Raw genomic sequence first — 15,702 nt, forward strand, 5'->3', positions numbered from 1 at the left:
AATATAAAATGTATATATGTATTATTTATATATATATATATATATATATACAAATAATCAAACTTTTTTTATATAATTTTGATTATTTATAAGACATTGTATATTTATATATATATATATAGAACAATTTTTGATTATTTATAAATAGATTCTATATTACATATGATATTTTATATTAAATTAAATTAAATAAAAAAATACATTCAATCCAAAGTTTTTCATAATGTAATTAAAAAATGTCATTTTATAAATTTTTTAATTATTTTTAAACACATATTTGTACCTCCTGAGAGTTTGTATCTCTTGATTAAACTGAGTCTTCAGGTCTTCGGATGAGCCGTCGTCCATCTAGAACAAAACAAACATTACCATGATGCTTTTTAACTTTGTTTAGATCATATTTTCACTCAAATGCAGAAGTAAAATGGGTTGCAAACCCTCAAAACATGTTGATTTTATAGTTTTGTGGTATTTCGCAGCACTAGTGAGCTCAAACTCACAGGACTGAGCTTCTTCACAGCTACATAAGTGTCTCCCATCCGGCCTCTGTAGACGACGCCGAACCCGCCGGAGCCGAGCCGACAGCCTCCGTCCACCAGGGGGCGATCGTCCCAATCCCTCGTGATGACCGTCAGCTCGCGGTGAGAGAATGTGTGGAAACCTGGGTGAGAGAGGGCTTTTAGGGGCTGATGGGTAACGGATGTCTGATGTGATTATATAAAGACCTTCAGAGCTGCTCCATGCGTTTTCCTCCGGTCCGATGCTGCTGTCCGGCTCCCTCACACGCGTCTCCTGCTGAACGGGTTTAGAGACTTCTTCACGCTGCGCTGCACAGACGGACACCCCAGATGAGCCTGATTTCAAAAGTGTTTATTATAAATGATTTATCAGTGCATCATCATTATTGTGTTAATAATCTTGAATGAGAATAAGTTCCTCTTGCAGCATCTCTTCTCTTCTCTGATAACGTGGGCGGGGCAACCTGACACTCTCATGAGATCAGCCAATAGCAAACCACAACCATCCAATCAATTCCCCACAGACAAAATCAAGCCCCACCCACATTTTTTCTTGTTCCAGAAGCGTTTCACTCAGATATACGATACAATAGAGAAGAAAAGACGAGCGCAACTTCTCTTTCATGATGACTTTAATACATCTACGTCTACAGATACATTTAAAAAGGCATATTTTTCTGATGATTTAAAGGGGACCTATTACCTTACTTTTACATGGTGTTTAAACATATATGTGTGTCAGGATTATGTGTACACAACCACCCTATACTGGTAAAAATCCACACACACTTGTTTTAATCCTCATGAATCATAAGCTGTGTCTTAGAACAAGCCGTTTGCAGTTTCTATGTAATGTGACATCACATATGCTTAAGCCCCGCCCACGACGGCTGACGGACTCCACCCTATTAGCATAGACTCCGCCCTCAGTATGTCCTCGCCAGAGCGTTTAAAAGCAGCTATTTTTATTAAAGCTACTTAAGTTAAGTCAAGAGCAGTGAGTGATTTTCTGTTTTTCTTTTGTTGTTTGATTCATATTAACAGCATATATAGAAGTAGATACTGTATATTATGCTGCTTTCACTTTAATACACAGATCTAATATACACATGTGATTTCTTTCCCTACTGTTTACAATTACAGACATAACTGACTGTGTTTACGTGAACTTTGTCCGTTTTTGACACAACCTTGTGTGTATTTGTAAGTTTAAGCACAATAAGACGTGAAAGAGAACTTAGTTTAATACTCTCGGGACGCTCCGTCTGACATCCAGCTTTCTGTGCTCGTGCTTCATGTGTGGCTCGGAAAACCATAAATCAGAAGATTAGACTGATATGACTTAAAACAAATACAGATAATAAACTTTGATGTTGAAGAACTGCAACGTCACTTGAGCGTGATGGCGATAGTGATGATAATCAAAACCAAACGGATGCGTTATTTTTCGGAAGAGTCTCCGAGGCACAAGCTGTAAAGGCTCCGCCCTCTTCTGGATAGGGGGCGGAGCAGCAGCAGCTCATTTGCATTTAAAGATACATGCACGAGAACAGCATGTTTTTTCTTCCACTCAATTAATGGCCATTTACACCAAATGATCTGGGGGTATTTTGAGCTGAAACTTCACAGACACACTCTAGGGACACCTAAGACTTATAATACATCTTGTGAAAAGGGGCATAATAGATCCCCTTTAAGCATTTTTCAATGTTTCAGTGTGGAGAAGAAACTTTTGGAGAACGCTTGAAACGCTAGAGTTGAGGGAGTGTGTTTTGGAACGAAAACACAGATTTCAAACATATCCGGATTAATGTAGACGTAGCCTGCGATTCTGAGAACAGGTGATGGCGGTCAGAATACCTGCTTTAGTGTGGCAGATCTTGTCTTCTGGCAGCAGGACGCTGACGGCGGCGAACAGCTGGTGTCGGACCAGAATCTCCACCAGATCTCCAACGGTGCAGTTTGTGGTTCCCCAGTCAAACAGCATCTCCATCGTTGGACTCTTTCCCTGGAGAACTGCTGCTTCAAACCTCCTGAAATCAGACGCCACACATAGCAACCATACACAACATCTTAGCAACTGCATAGCAACCATCCCAAACACCCCAGTACTGGAGCAGTGGGTTTTGAACAGGCGAATACCACCAGTGTTGAAATTGTTAACTAAAACTATAAAATAAAATTTGTTTTTAGTAATTGAAATTAAGAAAAATGGATGAATGGAACAAAGGATGGAATGACGGATAGAAGGATGCATGGATGGATAGAGCAAATAAATAGACATACAGATAGATCATGAAACATAATATTAAATAAACTATAATTAAAATAAAAAATATAACAATAAGATTCTGTAATATCCTGTTTAATTTAGTTTTTTATAGGTGAAAAACAACATAAAGAGTTTCTCTTTAAAGGTCTGCTAGTGTGTGTGGGGGTGTGCAGCTGTGAGTCTGCTAGGGTGTGTGATGATGATGATGATGATGATGATGTACCGGATGTGCAGCTGTGAGTATCTGGGTTCTCCGGAGGTTCCGCTGATGTCCATCATGACGCTCCTCCAGTTCTCCTGCGGGTCCAGCAGGTCAGATAAAGCCCTCAGTGTGGAGAACCGGAGCTTCCGAACCGGCGTGGCCCGCGTGACGTCACACATGCCGAACCGAACCGTGTTTACTCTTCATAAACACGCGCAGAATCTCCCTGGAAGGATTCACACACATTAAGGGCTTTTCTTCTTGTGTTTTCCGAGATTGAGTAACTTCCTTGGTCTGTTGTCATTTCCCGTTCCTACAACATCCGCTTTAAACCGAAACTAAATGAGATTGCGCGCTAATAAAAGGTGCAAACAGGGATCACCGCTTCACCTGGTACTAAAGTCAGTTTTATACATAAAAAAGCGAGTTTTTACCTTGGGGATTATAGAACACATGAGACAAACTTGCTGAAAAAAACAACAGTTCTGCAGAGAAACACACAGTTCTTTATGAGAACACGGAAGTGAAAGGAAGTTCAGTGCTTTTGATGATCGAGTTGTTATTTCAGAGGACAAAGAAACATCTGCAAATATTTTCATTATTCAAGGTAAGTTATGAAATTTATTAAGTTACTGACCAATGTTTAAGTGTCATGTTTCGAGTGATCACAGAAGATTAATGCAGCACAACTAATATACCTTTAATGGATTTTACTGAGTGTTTGTAATTTGTTTTATTTAACTGTGTTTATGTTCTACACACGAGTTTCCCAACGAGAGATTTTGTAAATTGTATTTTGTAAATAAGCATGTTCAATAAAAAAACGAGTGTTTGTGTAAGCGAGTGAGTGTGTATCTGGTGTCTGCTGACTATTTTTTCCATTAATCATAATTTTTTGTATGAATTATTATTATTCACAATAACATTTGTAACTTTCAGTATGTTTAGTGTCACATTATTCTTTTAATTCCAGTTTGGTCTGAAATGTAAAAGACAAGTCTTCCAAGAAGAGAATATAAAAAATGTGAAAGTAATTCTGAAATCTAATAATTTTGAGACTCAATAATCACCAACATTCAGCTAAATATATATCAGAAACAATAATCTACTAATGAGCTAATGACTCTTAACTGAATAACAACCTGAAGAATTAGTTTTAGACCTTAGAAGTTAAAAAAATGCTTCATAATAGTTGACCTGGCCACAGTGTAATTTCGTTATGCACATTTATGTGCATATTCTGCATAGATATCTGCTATAAAAGTACAATTATTTAAATACTTTTCCTTTGCTCCAACAGTCCATGAAGGACGATGGCATCTGTTTTAGAGCTGCTTTATGAGACTCTAGATGACCTGAAGGAATATGAACTGAAGAGATTTAAGAGTCTTTTAAAACAAAAAGGACACGTTGGAGCTGGTAAACTGGAGAAGGCTGGTGTCACTGATATAGTGGATATAATGATGGAGTGTTTTGGAGCAGAAGAAGCTGTGAAGAAAACACTGACCATCCTGAGGAAGATGAACCAGAACCAGCTGGCTGAAGAGTTACAGAAGAACTACACTGAAGGTAATAAAGGAAATGATACAGAATGAGAGGCAGCATAGATTCATAGAAATATATATTCAGATTATTTTAAAAAATGATTATTGTTCACCAATGCTGCATTTAATTATCAAAAATAGTTAAAATATTGTAAAATATTACAATTTAAATTAACTTTTCTATTTGAATATCTTTTAAAAAATGAAGGAATAGAGAATGAGAGGCAGCATTGATTCATAGAAATGTATATTCAAGTTTTTTTAAAAAGAAGATTCTTATGTTCACCAAGGCTGCATTTATACGATCAGAAATATTTAAAATATTGTGAAATATTACAATTTAAAACAATTTTTTTCTATTTAAATATATATTTTTTAAAATCCTGTTGCCATAAAAGTAAGTTTCACAGCTAAATTTTCAGCATCATTACTCCAGTCTTCAGTGTCACATGATCCTTCAGAAATCATTCTAATATGATGATTTATTTAATAGTTCAATACTTGTGCTGCTTAATGAAGCGTGGAAACACGATGCAGTGCCTTTTTTTAGGATACTTTGATGAACATAAAGTCTAATTTTATTCTCTCTCTTCACAGTGCAAGAATCATCAGAAGCAGCTGAGAAGCACACACGAAAACAAGGTGAATTAACCTTACAGTGGAATCAGAAATGATTTCAGCATGTTTTATATATATTGATCTTAGTACACAACATAACTGCTTTCAGTGCTATGAATTTAAATACCATATGTCTGCTCTAGTTGATTTTGATGAAAATCATGCTAATGTAAAAAACCTTTGTGTTTAATTTTTTTATCATGTTTTGTTCACACCTTTTCCTGTTTATTTATATTTTTCATAACAGATGATGTCTGGCTGCAGAAATTCATTAAAGAAAAACATAAAATGAACATGAAGGAGAAAGTAGAACTCATTTTTGAGGGTAAAAGGAAAAAGGAAAATGAAGCACATCTCAAGGATGTTTTCACAGAACTCTTCATTACGGAGGGCGATATTAAAGAAATCAACCAGGAACATGAGATTATGCAGATTGATAAAGCCATTAAACCCCATAAATCACAGGACAGGCCAATCAAATGCAATGATGTATTTACTCTGAACACAAATAAGAAAAAGATTGTGCTGACTAAAGGCATCGCTGGCATTGGAAAAACGGTCTCAGTGCACAAGTTCATTCTGGACTGGGCAGAAGGAAAAGCCAATCAGGATATAGACTGTGTTTTCCTGCTTCCATTCCGGAAGATGAACTGCATTAAAGAAGACAGAGAGATCAGTCTGCGTGAATTTCTACAGATATTTAATCCTGAACTGAAGGACCTGGAAACAGCAAAGAGGTGTAAGATATATAGTTGTAAGCTTGTGTTTATCTTTGATGGACTGGATGAGAGTCGACTCGCTTTGGATTTTGACGGAGGAATGGTGACGAGTGTTGAGGAGCGATCATCTGTAGATGAACTGTTTACAAGTCTGGTGAATGGGTCTCTGCTTCCATCAGCTCACGTCTGGGTGACATCACGACCAGCAGCAGCCAATCAGATCCCTCCTGAGTATGTAGGGTTGTTCACAGAGGTGCGAGGATTCACTGACCAGCAGAAGGAGGAGTATTTCAGAAAGAGAATCAAAGATGAGACTCAGGCCTCCAGTATGATCTCACATATTAAGAAATCTCGTAGTCTCTACATCATGTGCTACATTCCTGTGTTCTGTTGGATCACAGCCACTGTTCTTCAGGACAACCCCATTGGGAACGATGCCGAGAACATCAGCACGACTCTCACTGAAATGTACATACACTTCCTGTTGATACAGATGAAGATGAAGAGCCAGAAGTATGACAGAAAAACAGAAAGACAATACACCAAGCACTTAGATTCCAATAAAACAATGATTTTAAAGTTAGCCAAGCTAGCGTTTGAACAGCTGAAGAAGGAAAACACAGTGTCCTATGAGGAAGATCTGACAGCATGTGGTATTGATGTGGGTAAAGACTATGAGTCCACAGGACTGCTCACTGAGATCTTTCAGCAAGAAGCTGGACTTCATGAGAAGAAGGTCTTCTGCTTCGTGCATCTGACCATTCAAGAGTTCCTCGCTGCAGTGCACGTGTTCCTCTGCTACCTGAACAAGAACATGGACGAGCTGCAGTTTTTCCTTGAAGAAACACAATTTGAGGCCAGGCCTGACCACATCGACAAGCCAGACAAAAATATTACTTTAGATTATTTACTGAAGAAGGCTGTTGACAAAGCTATGAAAAGTCAGAAAGGACATTTAGACCTATTTTTACGGTTTCTGCTGGGCATTTCACTGGAATTAAATCAGAAACTGTGCAAAGGCCTGTTCACAGTCACTGAAGACAGCAAAGACAGTGTCACAGAAATAACCAAACACATTAAAGAACTATTACATAGCTATGAGAACATCTCATCTGAAACATCAGTCAACCTGTTCTACTGCTTACTGGAGCTTAAAGAAAATTCATTATATATAGAAATACAAAAATACTTCACATCATATCCAGAAAGAGAGCTCCCACCTTCCATGTACTCACTTATTGCTTACGTTCTGCTGATGTCAGAGGAGGTGCTAGATGAGCTTGACCTGTGTATGTACATGAGTAAATCAAGTGGAAAACACACGAGGATGTACAGGACACTGGGAGGCCACATGAATCTCCTGCCAGCTGTGAGATTCTGCAGAAAAGCAAAGTAAGAAACATGTAATCTGCACGCATGTACAGTAGGTAGCCAACCAGAATGCCTATTAACGCCGCGGCAAAAATAAACCAGTCGTATTTCAAAGTCGTTCGCGAAATGAGCACCAGGTGGCGCATAGGGACATTTAGGGAAAGCAAACCGTAATTATGTAAAGTAGCCTACATTTTAAATAGAATATAGCAAACTTTTAGAGCAGAACATTTTATGAATCTCGCAGTCAGTAAAAATAAATTGGGTGGAATCAATGACGCTAAACTATTGAGGAATGAGAAGATTGAAGAGCGCTTCTCTCACGTGCGCGCACACATTACTGCTGAACAACCGAACTTCTGGGCATTTCTCAGTGAGAAAAGTTGTGGTCGAGTGGTAGAACTTAGGTTTCAGACATTTTGATGATACTGTTTCAAATCCCGTATAAACATGGTATTTATAAAATTACCATGCATTTCCATTTTCAGTGTTGGGGGTAACTTATTACAAGTAACTTGAGTTACGTAATCAGATTACTTTTTCAAGTAACTAGTAAAGTAACGCATTACTTTTTCAATTTACAACAACATATCTGAGTTACTTTTTCAAATAAGTAACGCTAGTTACTTTTTCACATTTATTGACTGACAGCTCTCCTGTCCCCATGTTGAGAGAAATAAAGTGAGGTGTTGTGTGCATTTGCATTGAACATGCATTTACTCATCTCACTTGCACAAAAACATTCAGTATTCCTCAAAATGAATAAAAACAGTCAAATGCAATCTCAGAATTTTGTGCAAAAAGTTTTATAATCAACTATGTTAAATTACACAAATATACTTTATGTATTTAATCTCACTTTATTAACCAATGTCTTTGCTGCTGACCTACAATGATCTAATTCAACCATACTAATAAGCAAAAATGACTTTAGATTAGGTTTAGAAATAAGAGTGTTGAACTTCCTTCTCCTGTATCCTATTGTTATTTAATCAAGAACAGCAGCAGCTGAAAGGTTTGTTTGAGCGGCGCCCTCTACTGTACAGTAGTAAATATGCATTTCCTTCAGCCTTAGGCTTATTCATTTAACTTTTGATGTGAAAGGGCCTTAACAATTGGCAAAAATAGATTGTTTTAGCTGTTATTAAAAAACAAACAAACAAGCCCATGCAGGTGAGAAAAAGTAACGCAAAAGTAATGTAACGCATTACTTTCCATAAAAAGTAACTAAGTAACGTACTTAGTTACTTTTTTGGGGAGTAACGCAATATTGTAATGCATTACTTTTAAAAGTAACTTTCCCCAACACTGTCCATTTTACACTAAGGAACAAATCTCATCCAACAGATTGAGTGAATTTACGTCTTCAAAAGCAGTTCTGTTAAAAAAATTGAAAATAAAACTGCATGGGGTTCCATGCAGAAAGAATTTTTAAAAACATGGTTATAAGCTAAGCAAGGTGCGATTTGCCGATGGGGGATTTCCCCCCTCCACAGTAATAAATGCTATAATTAGCCTAAATAGACCATATCAAATATATATATATATATATATATTTTTAAATATGCAACACGCACGTTTAAACAACAAACAATAAAATCCGAACCAGCGCTTCTGCTCCTGTTTTGAGAGATAACATGCAGCGCGTTTCAGTTACGATCCTGGTTCCAGTGGCCTTAATATATTGATTCACGGCTTTTTAAAATGTCACAAAGCGTTTTGAGGTGGTTTTGTATGAAATATTGAAGTTTATAATTAAGTATTTTGACACGCCACGCCGAGTGCGTATACTAAAATCGGATTTTATTCTGGCATTGAATTAGAGTTCAACAAACGCGGCGGCGCGCTCACTTGAATTTATTTTTCTCATAACAGCTAAAATAACTTAGGCTATTAGCCTACTTCGTAATTTTTGGTCATACAGATAAGATATCATCTTTTAAAACTGTAAAAGGTCTACTTTTATTCATGTAAAGTAGGCCTACACTCACAATAGGCTAACGACAAAACGTTTTCTCGCTCATGTGAGCGAACACACAGTGGAGAAACAAACGTTTGGGCATTTCTCAGTGAGTTAAGACATGGCCGAGCGGTAGAACTTACGGTTCGAATATTAAGATGAGACGGGTTCAAAGCCCGAACAAACATGGACTACTGTAGCTAAATTTTATATTTAGGCTATTAATGCAGAGAGATTTGTCTAGTTCTAAAACTCTGTTACACCATTTAGTTTTTTGCTTATATTTATAAGATAAAATTACCATGCATTTCCACTTTACACTAAGGAACAAATAGTATCCAACAGAACATCTCACTTATGTATAATAATGCCAATCGTAATTTCAAAAGAAGTTCTGTAAATTATATATAGCCTTTGATTCTTTGATTTAGTTTTTAAAAACATGGTTTTAAGTAAAGTGCGATTTGCCAGGGGGGACGGGGATTTCCTTCTGGTCTAAACATCCCTGCTTCTGCTAAATTATTTAAATCCCCACACCCTTCCCTTCACAGTAATCAATGCTATAGGCTACTTCACCAATAGACCATAATATATAAAATAAAGATAGCCTATGCAACAGGCACGTTTAAACGACAAACAATAAAACCAAAACCAGCGTTTCAGTTGTTCATTAGTTCCAGTGGCCTTAATGCATGCACGGCTTTTCAAAATGTCACAAAGCGTTTTTAGATTATTTTGAATGAAATATTGAAGTTTATAATTAAGTGTTTTGGCACACCACGCCGAGTGGCCATATGCATTTTTCTAAAATCGGGTTTTAATTCTGGCATGTTGAATTACTGTTCAACAAACGCGGTGGCGCGTTCATTTGGATTTATTTTTCTCATAACAGCTAAAATAACTTAATAGTCTACTCCGTGATTTTTTGGTCATACAGATAAGAGTAGAGTAGCCTACATCGTTCAAAACTGTAAACTTTTATTCATATTAGGCCAACGACAAAAGTTTATCTGTCGTCTCTGTCTCCGGGAACTGCGCGTCACAAATATGAACCGAAAGCCACTTGCCTTAGCTCAGTCACGATAAGAAATCGGCTATGTCTAAAGCCTTTAAATGTCTAAATATTTAGGCTAATAAATGTTATCTGATTATGTAATCCATATGAAAACGAGAGGTACCAGTTTAGCTGTCATGTAAGCGCTTCCCAATGAGAAAATGACTAGGGTGAAAACCTCGCTCTAATAGGCTAAATCGCCCTGAATTAAAATGTAAAAACAGATCAAATAATATATTTGTCAAAATGTTGCGATATTGTTTCATTTAAGTTCATAATTATTATATAAATTTTATTTAGTTTAGCAGCAGTACCACGAAGCACCGTGGTTTATTTATTTGAATAATAATAATAATAAAAAAACTTAATTCACAAATTGCATGCACCCTGGTTGTAAGGTTCCAATGATCCCTGTAGAATTTAATATTGAGTTGAACATTTTGTTCATGACAACAAATGAGAATTCATGAAAACATGCGTTTGAAGATTTTGAAGATTTTGCTTGGAAAAAGCTGGCCCAAACCAGTTTTATTTCTTAAATTATTGAAAAAATGAAAGATTCAGTAATAAACTTTTATGACAGAAATATCACTAAATGTACCTTAAATCATTTAATTCCTTCATTATCAACACTTTAATAACCAAATGCTAATGTCTAGAATACCGATTTAAGTGTGAATTGCGACTTGTTTTAAGTCAATCTTAAACTCAGATAGCCTGTGGGGGGTTTGGAGGGACAGTTCAGTGATTTATCATGTGTGCAGGACAATAGGTGTTAATTTTCCGTCTTTCATATGGTGAATGTCGGATAGCCAGCCTGATGAGCAGACAAAGGCAAAATATTTTAAGGATAAATCTCTCGATGTGTCCAAATGTAGGCCCCATATCTTAATAAATTATAAATATTGTAGTTTATTTATTGTAGTTTATTTATTGTAGCATATTTAAAGTTTTTCACACAAATTTAAATTGAAGTGTTCAATCCAGTTGTTTCAACTGGTTTTGTAGAGTTTTAGAATGTTTGAGCAGTGTGTATGATTGTCAAAAATCTGGCATTATCTAAACATGAACTGTTGACGACGCGTTCATGCCAAGAAACGAATGGGAGTGATCAGCAGATACAGAGCTCTTTAATTCGCAATCATCCTCGTTTTATTGTAAGGTGAATTAAACAAGGCATGCTGTGTCTTTGAAGCAACAAAGGCTAAATAATTGGTTACAGTATTTTTTTCGCGATTTGTATGGATGACACGCAGCGACATATACAGTATTATCAGCTGTATGATGCGTTTTTACCCTGAAATGTTTAATTTCGAGAGAGACCCGGCGCGCGCAGCATGGGAGACTAAATAAACTTGCTAAAAAGAGATCCAGCGCGAGACAGAGGCAAAGAAAAACGCATGTTTTTAATTTATGTTGCTTTGGACTATTTTCGTTTTGTACTGTTTTAATTGTTTAATTTAGCTGCAATTTCTTTGGCAATACAAATTTAAAATGTCGCAAGAATAAGATTCTGTGTTTCTTATTTTGCACCGCAAAGGAAATAAACTCTAAACTCGACGCACCTGTTTTAAATGTTAAAAAAAACTGTCCCGACACTTTATTTAAACCTTGAAATGTTCGATAGGATTTCAAACTTAAGTAATTTTAGTGTTCTTTTACACAATAATTTGGCAGACTAAAGACAAGCTTCTTCATTTTCATTTTCTGACGCGATCAGCTGACAATCTTCATCTATCAGTTTTGTTGTCTGTGCAGTGGCTCTATAGGAATGTAGCAAATTTATGTTGTAATTTGCCTTTGCTAATTAAAAAAAATGCTTGACTTTAAATAAATAAACAGTCAATAAACTCGCTAATAAACCGTTAAGCATCAAGAACGGTCAAACGTTAACGCTGTCGGCCAACATCGGTTAACAGCATGTATGCTACAATGCAATTCGATTTCGGGTCACTTGAAGCTCCGTGAGGCTCATGACGTTGTGCTGACCACAGAGCTACCGTCTGAACGCTGTTCAGTCAACGTCTTATGCTCTTGCAAAGCCTCATTGATGTAGCCTAATATGTTTCTATTGCAATGTTTTAAGTTTTCATTATTTATTCAATTTAATTTCAGTAATTTCAGAATTGTGACAGGGCTCCAGACTAACTTTTCCACTGGTTGCACTGGTGCTACCAACTTTCTCAGTTGGTCGCACCAGCATATGATTTGGTCGCACTTTTTTTTTTTTTGCTACATGCCATGTAATTAATCAATGCATGCTGATGAATAGTGGTTTTAATGGACCAAGGCTAGCAAAGGCTTTCTGGGTTGCAGCAGAAATACATGTAATATATTAATTATCATTGCCAAACTTCAGTCCAATTTTGGACAGTAATTTTAATCTGTAATTTTTAGCATTTTATATTTGAATTATATACAATCTATCTATTTACATTTGAATCATATTCTATCTATCTATCTATCTATCTATCTATCTATCTATCTATCTATCTATCTATCTATCTATCTATCTATCTGTCTATCTGTCTATTATCATCTTTCTATCTTTTAAAAATCATTAAACATTCAAATGTATGCATTACATTTTAAAAGATTAGAGTATTATAATAAACTGATACAGATTTTTAATTATCAAAGTATATAGTTGTAACAAAAAGCAGAAATCTCACACTCCTTACCTTCTGCATTATATAATAATTTCCTTTTCCTCTGTCGAGCGATCATTAGAGTAATCACTCGACAGAGGAAAATATAACCACTGAAAAGACGTAGGAGGAAGGGGCTCTGTGTTTCGTGAGACCATTTTTATCATTTTTATATGCCTTAATTCGTGAATTCGTAATTGGCGCGTTTCACCATCAGAGTGCAATGCGCGTGACGTCTACGTTTGTCAATAAATAAACTGCACGTGTCTTGCGGAAGAATATTGTAGACGGAACTTCTCTCCGTTAATGTCTATGGCGAGTCACGCAGGCACTGGGCTACTCCGGAGCCGAGACGACCCCGGGATAAAATAGTCTGAATATAAACACTTATTATAGGCGTACCGCAGTTATTCAGAATAAGTCAAAAACACGGTTTGGAAAATGGATTCATGATGTAGCCTACTCGTTAATTTTGAACATAAGTTACGGACTGCAGCAGCTGATACAACGCCGTTCTGTTGCTCAAGCGTCCACTCGCACAAATGCGACCACATAACATTTTAACTCGCAAATTCTCAAAAAATGAGATTTGGTCACAGTCTGGAACCCTGTTGTGATTCTGAATTATTTTAACTACGTTTCATTTGAATTCATCTGTTACCAGCTTTCAATCGCTCTGAATGAGCCGCAGCGCGGCGTCAGAGATTACGCAATAGAGAGAATAAATGAGTAAATGGACACTTTTCAAAGTGTGTGATTGTAGCGCCTCTTAGCGGTAAAAGGCAGCAAATACACCCCAAATTTTACTGCTGCGGCAGAACAGCGGCGGTAAAAGTATTATTCTGGTTGTCCACCTACTGTAAGTAAAGCGTTGTGCTTTTCTGTGGAAAAAAACCCCAGAGGATATATTTATTTAACTGAATCGCAGCCTTTGTGATTTCACTATAGCACTATGCTATATTATGATTGTAAATGGTTTTAAATATATCACATAGCCTTAGAAAACTGTGTAATAATGCGGTTCATGGATTCTCGTCTGTGGAATGCGCCACTTCCGGTATTTTGCCGGTTACTCAACACTCGAAATTGCAATCGAGGATTTTTTAAAATCGAGTACTCGACTTTAATTGAGTAATCGTTAAAGCCCTACATGCAATGGACAAATTTCTTGTTTTACAGACTCTCCTCCTGTGATCTCACTGACACCTGCTGTGAAACTGTGGCTTTGGCCCTGCAGACACCAAACTCACCTCTGATAGAGCTGGACATGAGTGACAATGACCTGCATGACTCAGGAGTGAAACTGCTCTCTGATGGACTGAAGAGCCAAAACTGTCAGCTGAAGATACTGAGGTTTGAGATTCATTCAATCCTCATACAACACCCACCTCAGTATTTCATCCACTAAAAACGGAGTATGACATTATAAATTGCTTAACATGGAAATGCTTAGCATGCCTTAATGCACAAAGACAGTGATTTTTAATATATCAAACTCCAGATGCTGAATATATACAGGCAAGCAGATGAACACAGAATTTGAATACAATCAATACAAAAACTAAATTGCTTGTTAATTGTTTTACTTCATAATGCTTTCCTATGGGGAAACAATTCACATGAAAACTTGCACTTTGCGTTAATATTCTGAGTTAATCTATTTGCCTGTACATTGTATATTTTATAAATAAGGTGTTTACTATGGTCCTCCAATATCACTGTAAAGCCCCTTTCACACAGAGATTCCGGGAAATACACGGATAATGTGTCCTGGGATTTGTCACGGGATTGTTTGATTTTGGTTCATTCACACTGCCAGTGATTTTCCGGAATTTGTGAGTGTGTTCACACACTGGGAGTCAGGGAGTTGCACCGCGCGCTTCTCACCCTCTTTGGCACTCTGATCGGATCTTTCCAATCCGGCAAGCCCGGATCCTCGCTCCTCGTGAGCATGTCCTGCGAACCATAATGGTGGATATTGCCCTGGCTGCGCCGAGGTGTCCCACCGGTTAGCACGCACCTCCAGTCCATTCCGTGCAGGAAACACGGTTTGCTTTACTGAATGTCCGCTACATATCGAACAAGGCAATTATCTGGAAGACTTGTTCACATACGCAAATCTTGATTTCTTGGCCCTCACTGAGCAGTGAGCGTGGCAGTGGCAGTGGTAATACTCTCATTTAAATGAGCTGTGCCCTCCGGACTGCTCCGTTTTTGGAACTCCACGGGTAGTGCGGTGAGGGGGCGGCCTTGCGCTCATCCACAGAAACTGCTTTCACTGTAGGCTTATGAAGCCGGAACCTTTCAGCTCATTCGAGCTTCAAATGGCATAGGTTGGAAATATTGACATATTTTATTGTATTATAATTTACCCACCTCCTGGTCGTGCACGAGAGTTCTTAGACGAGTTTTCTGAGTTTTTATCTACTATTATTAAGTTAGACAAAGTTTTAATTCCTAATGATTTCCATTTCCACATTGACGACCCCTCTTGTACTGTAGCATCTGAGTTTTTAACACTCACAGACACTTTTAATTTAAAGCAACATGTTTCTGGTCCTACACACAAAAAAGGCCACACTTTAGACCTTGTTTTCTCCTTTGGCCTAGACATAAACTGCCTGAATGTTGTGGATGTTCATGTGACTGACCATTGCTGTGTATATTTTAATGTGTCTTGTAATGTGGTCAGTAATGCTCATAAAGTGGTGTCCCAAAGGCGTATTATAAATCTAACTGTTGTTGAAAATTTTTCATTTCAGAATTGTTTCAGCCCAAGTTCATTGAGGATTGTAA

At 37.2% G+C, this 15,702-nt stretch overlaps 1 protein-coding gene and 1 pseudogene across 4 annotated transcripts in view; one reads left to right on the forward strand and one right to left on the reverse strand.

Moving 5' to 3' along the window:
• The window catches only part of irak4 (interleukin-1 receptor-associated kinase 4), a 19,408-nt gene extending 16,125 nt beyond the window's left edge, over window positions 1-3,283 (reverse strand). For all 3 annotated transcript variants that reach the window (XM_077230963.1, XM_077230961.1, XM_077230962.1), the window contains exons 1-5: window positions 3,014-3,283; window positions 2,379-2,551; window positions 726-854; window positions 501-661; window positions 284-348 (exon numbers count right to left, since the gene is read on the reverse strand). In XM_077230963.1, the coding sequence (XP_077087078.1) occupies window positions 284-348; window positions 501-661; window positions 726-854; window positions 2,379-2,551; window positions 3,014-3,171 (686 nt within the window). In that variant the 5' untranslated portion in view covers window positions 3,172-3,283. The remainder of the gene's footprint in view (window positions 1-283; window positions 349-500; window positions 662-725; window positions 855-2,378; window positions 2,552-3,013) is intronic.
• A 27-nt stretch (window positions 3,284-3,310) lies between these two features.
• The window catches only part of LOC143738898 (uncharacterized), an 84,809-nt pseudogene continuing 72,417 nt past the window's right edge, over window positions 3,311-15,702 (forward strand). Inside the window, exons 1-5 of the transcript XR_013204069.1 lie at window positions 3,311-3,599; window positions 4,293-4,561; window positions 5,134-5,178; window positions 5,402-7,265; window positions 14,086-14,259. The product of XR_013204069.1 is annotated as an uncharacterized LOC143738898 (transcript). The remainder of the gene's footprint in view (window positions 3,600-4,292; window positions 4,562-5,133; window positions 5,179-5,401; window positions 7,266-14,085; window positions 14,260-15,702) is intronic.

Source organism: Siphateles boraxobius, unplaced genomic scaffold (genome assembly GCF_051911475.1).
Source record: "Siphateles boraxobius isolate OS27281-9 unplaced genomic scaffold, OSU_SipBor_1 158, whole genome shotgun sequence".
Taxonomy (NCBI): Eukaryota; Metazoa; Chordata; class Actinopteri; order Cypriniformes; family Leuciscidae; genus Siphateles; species Siphateles boraxobius.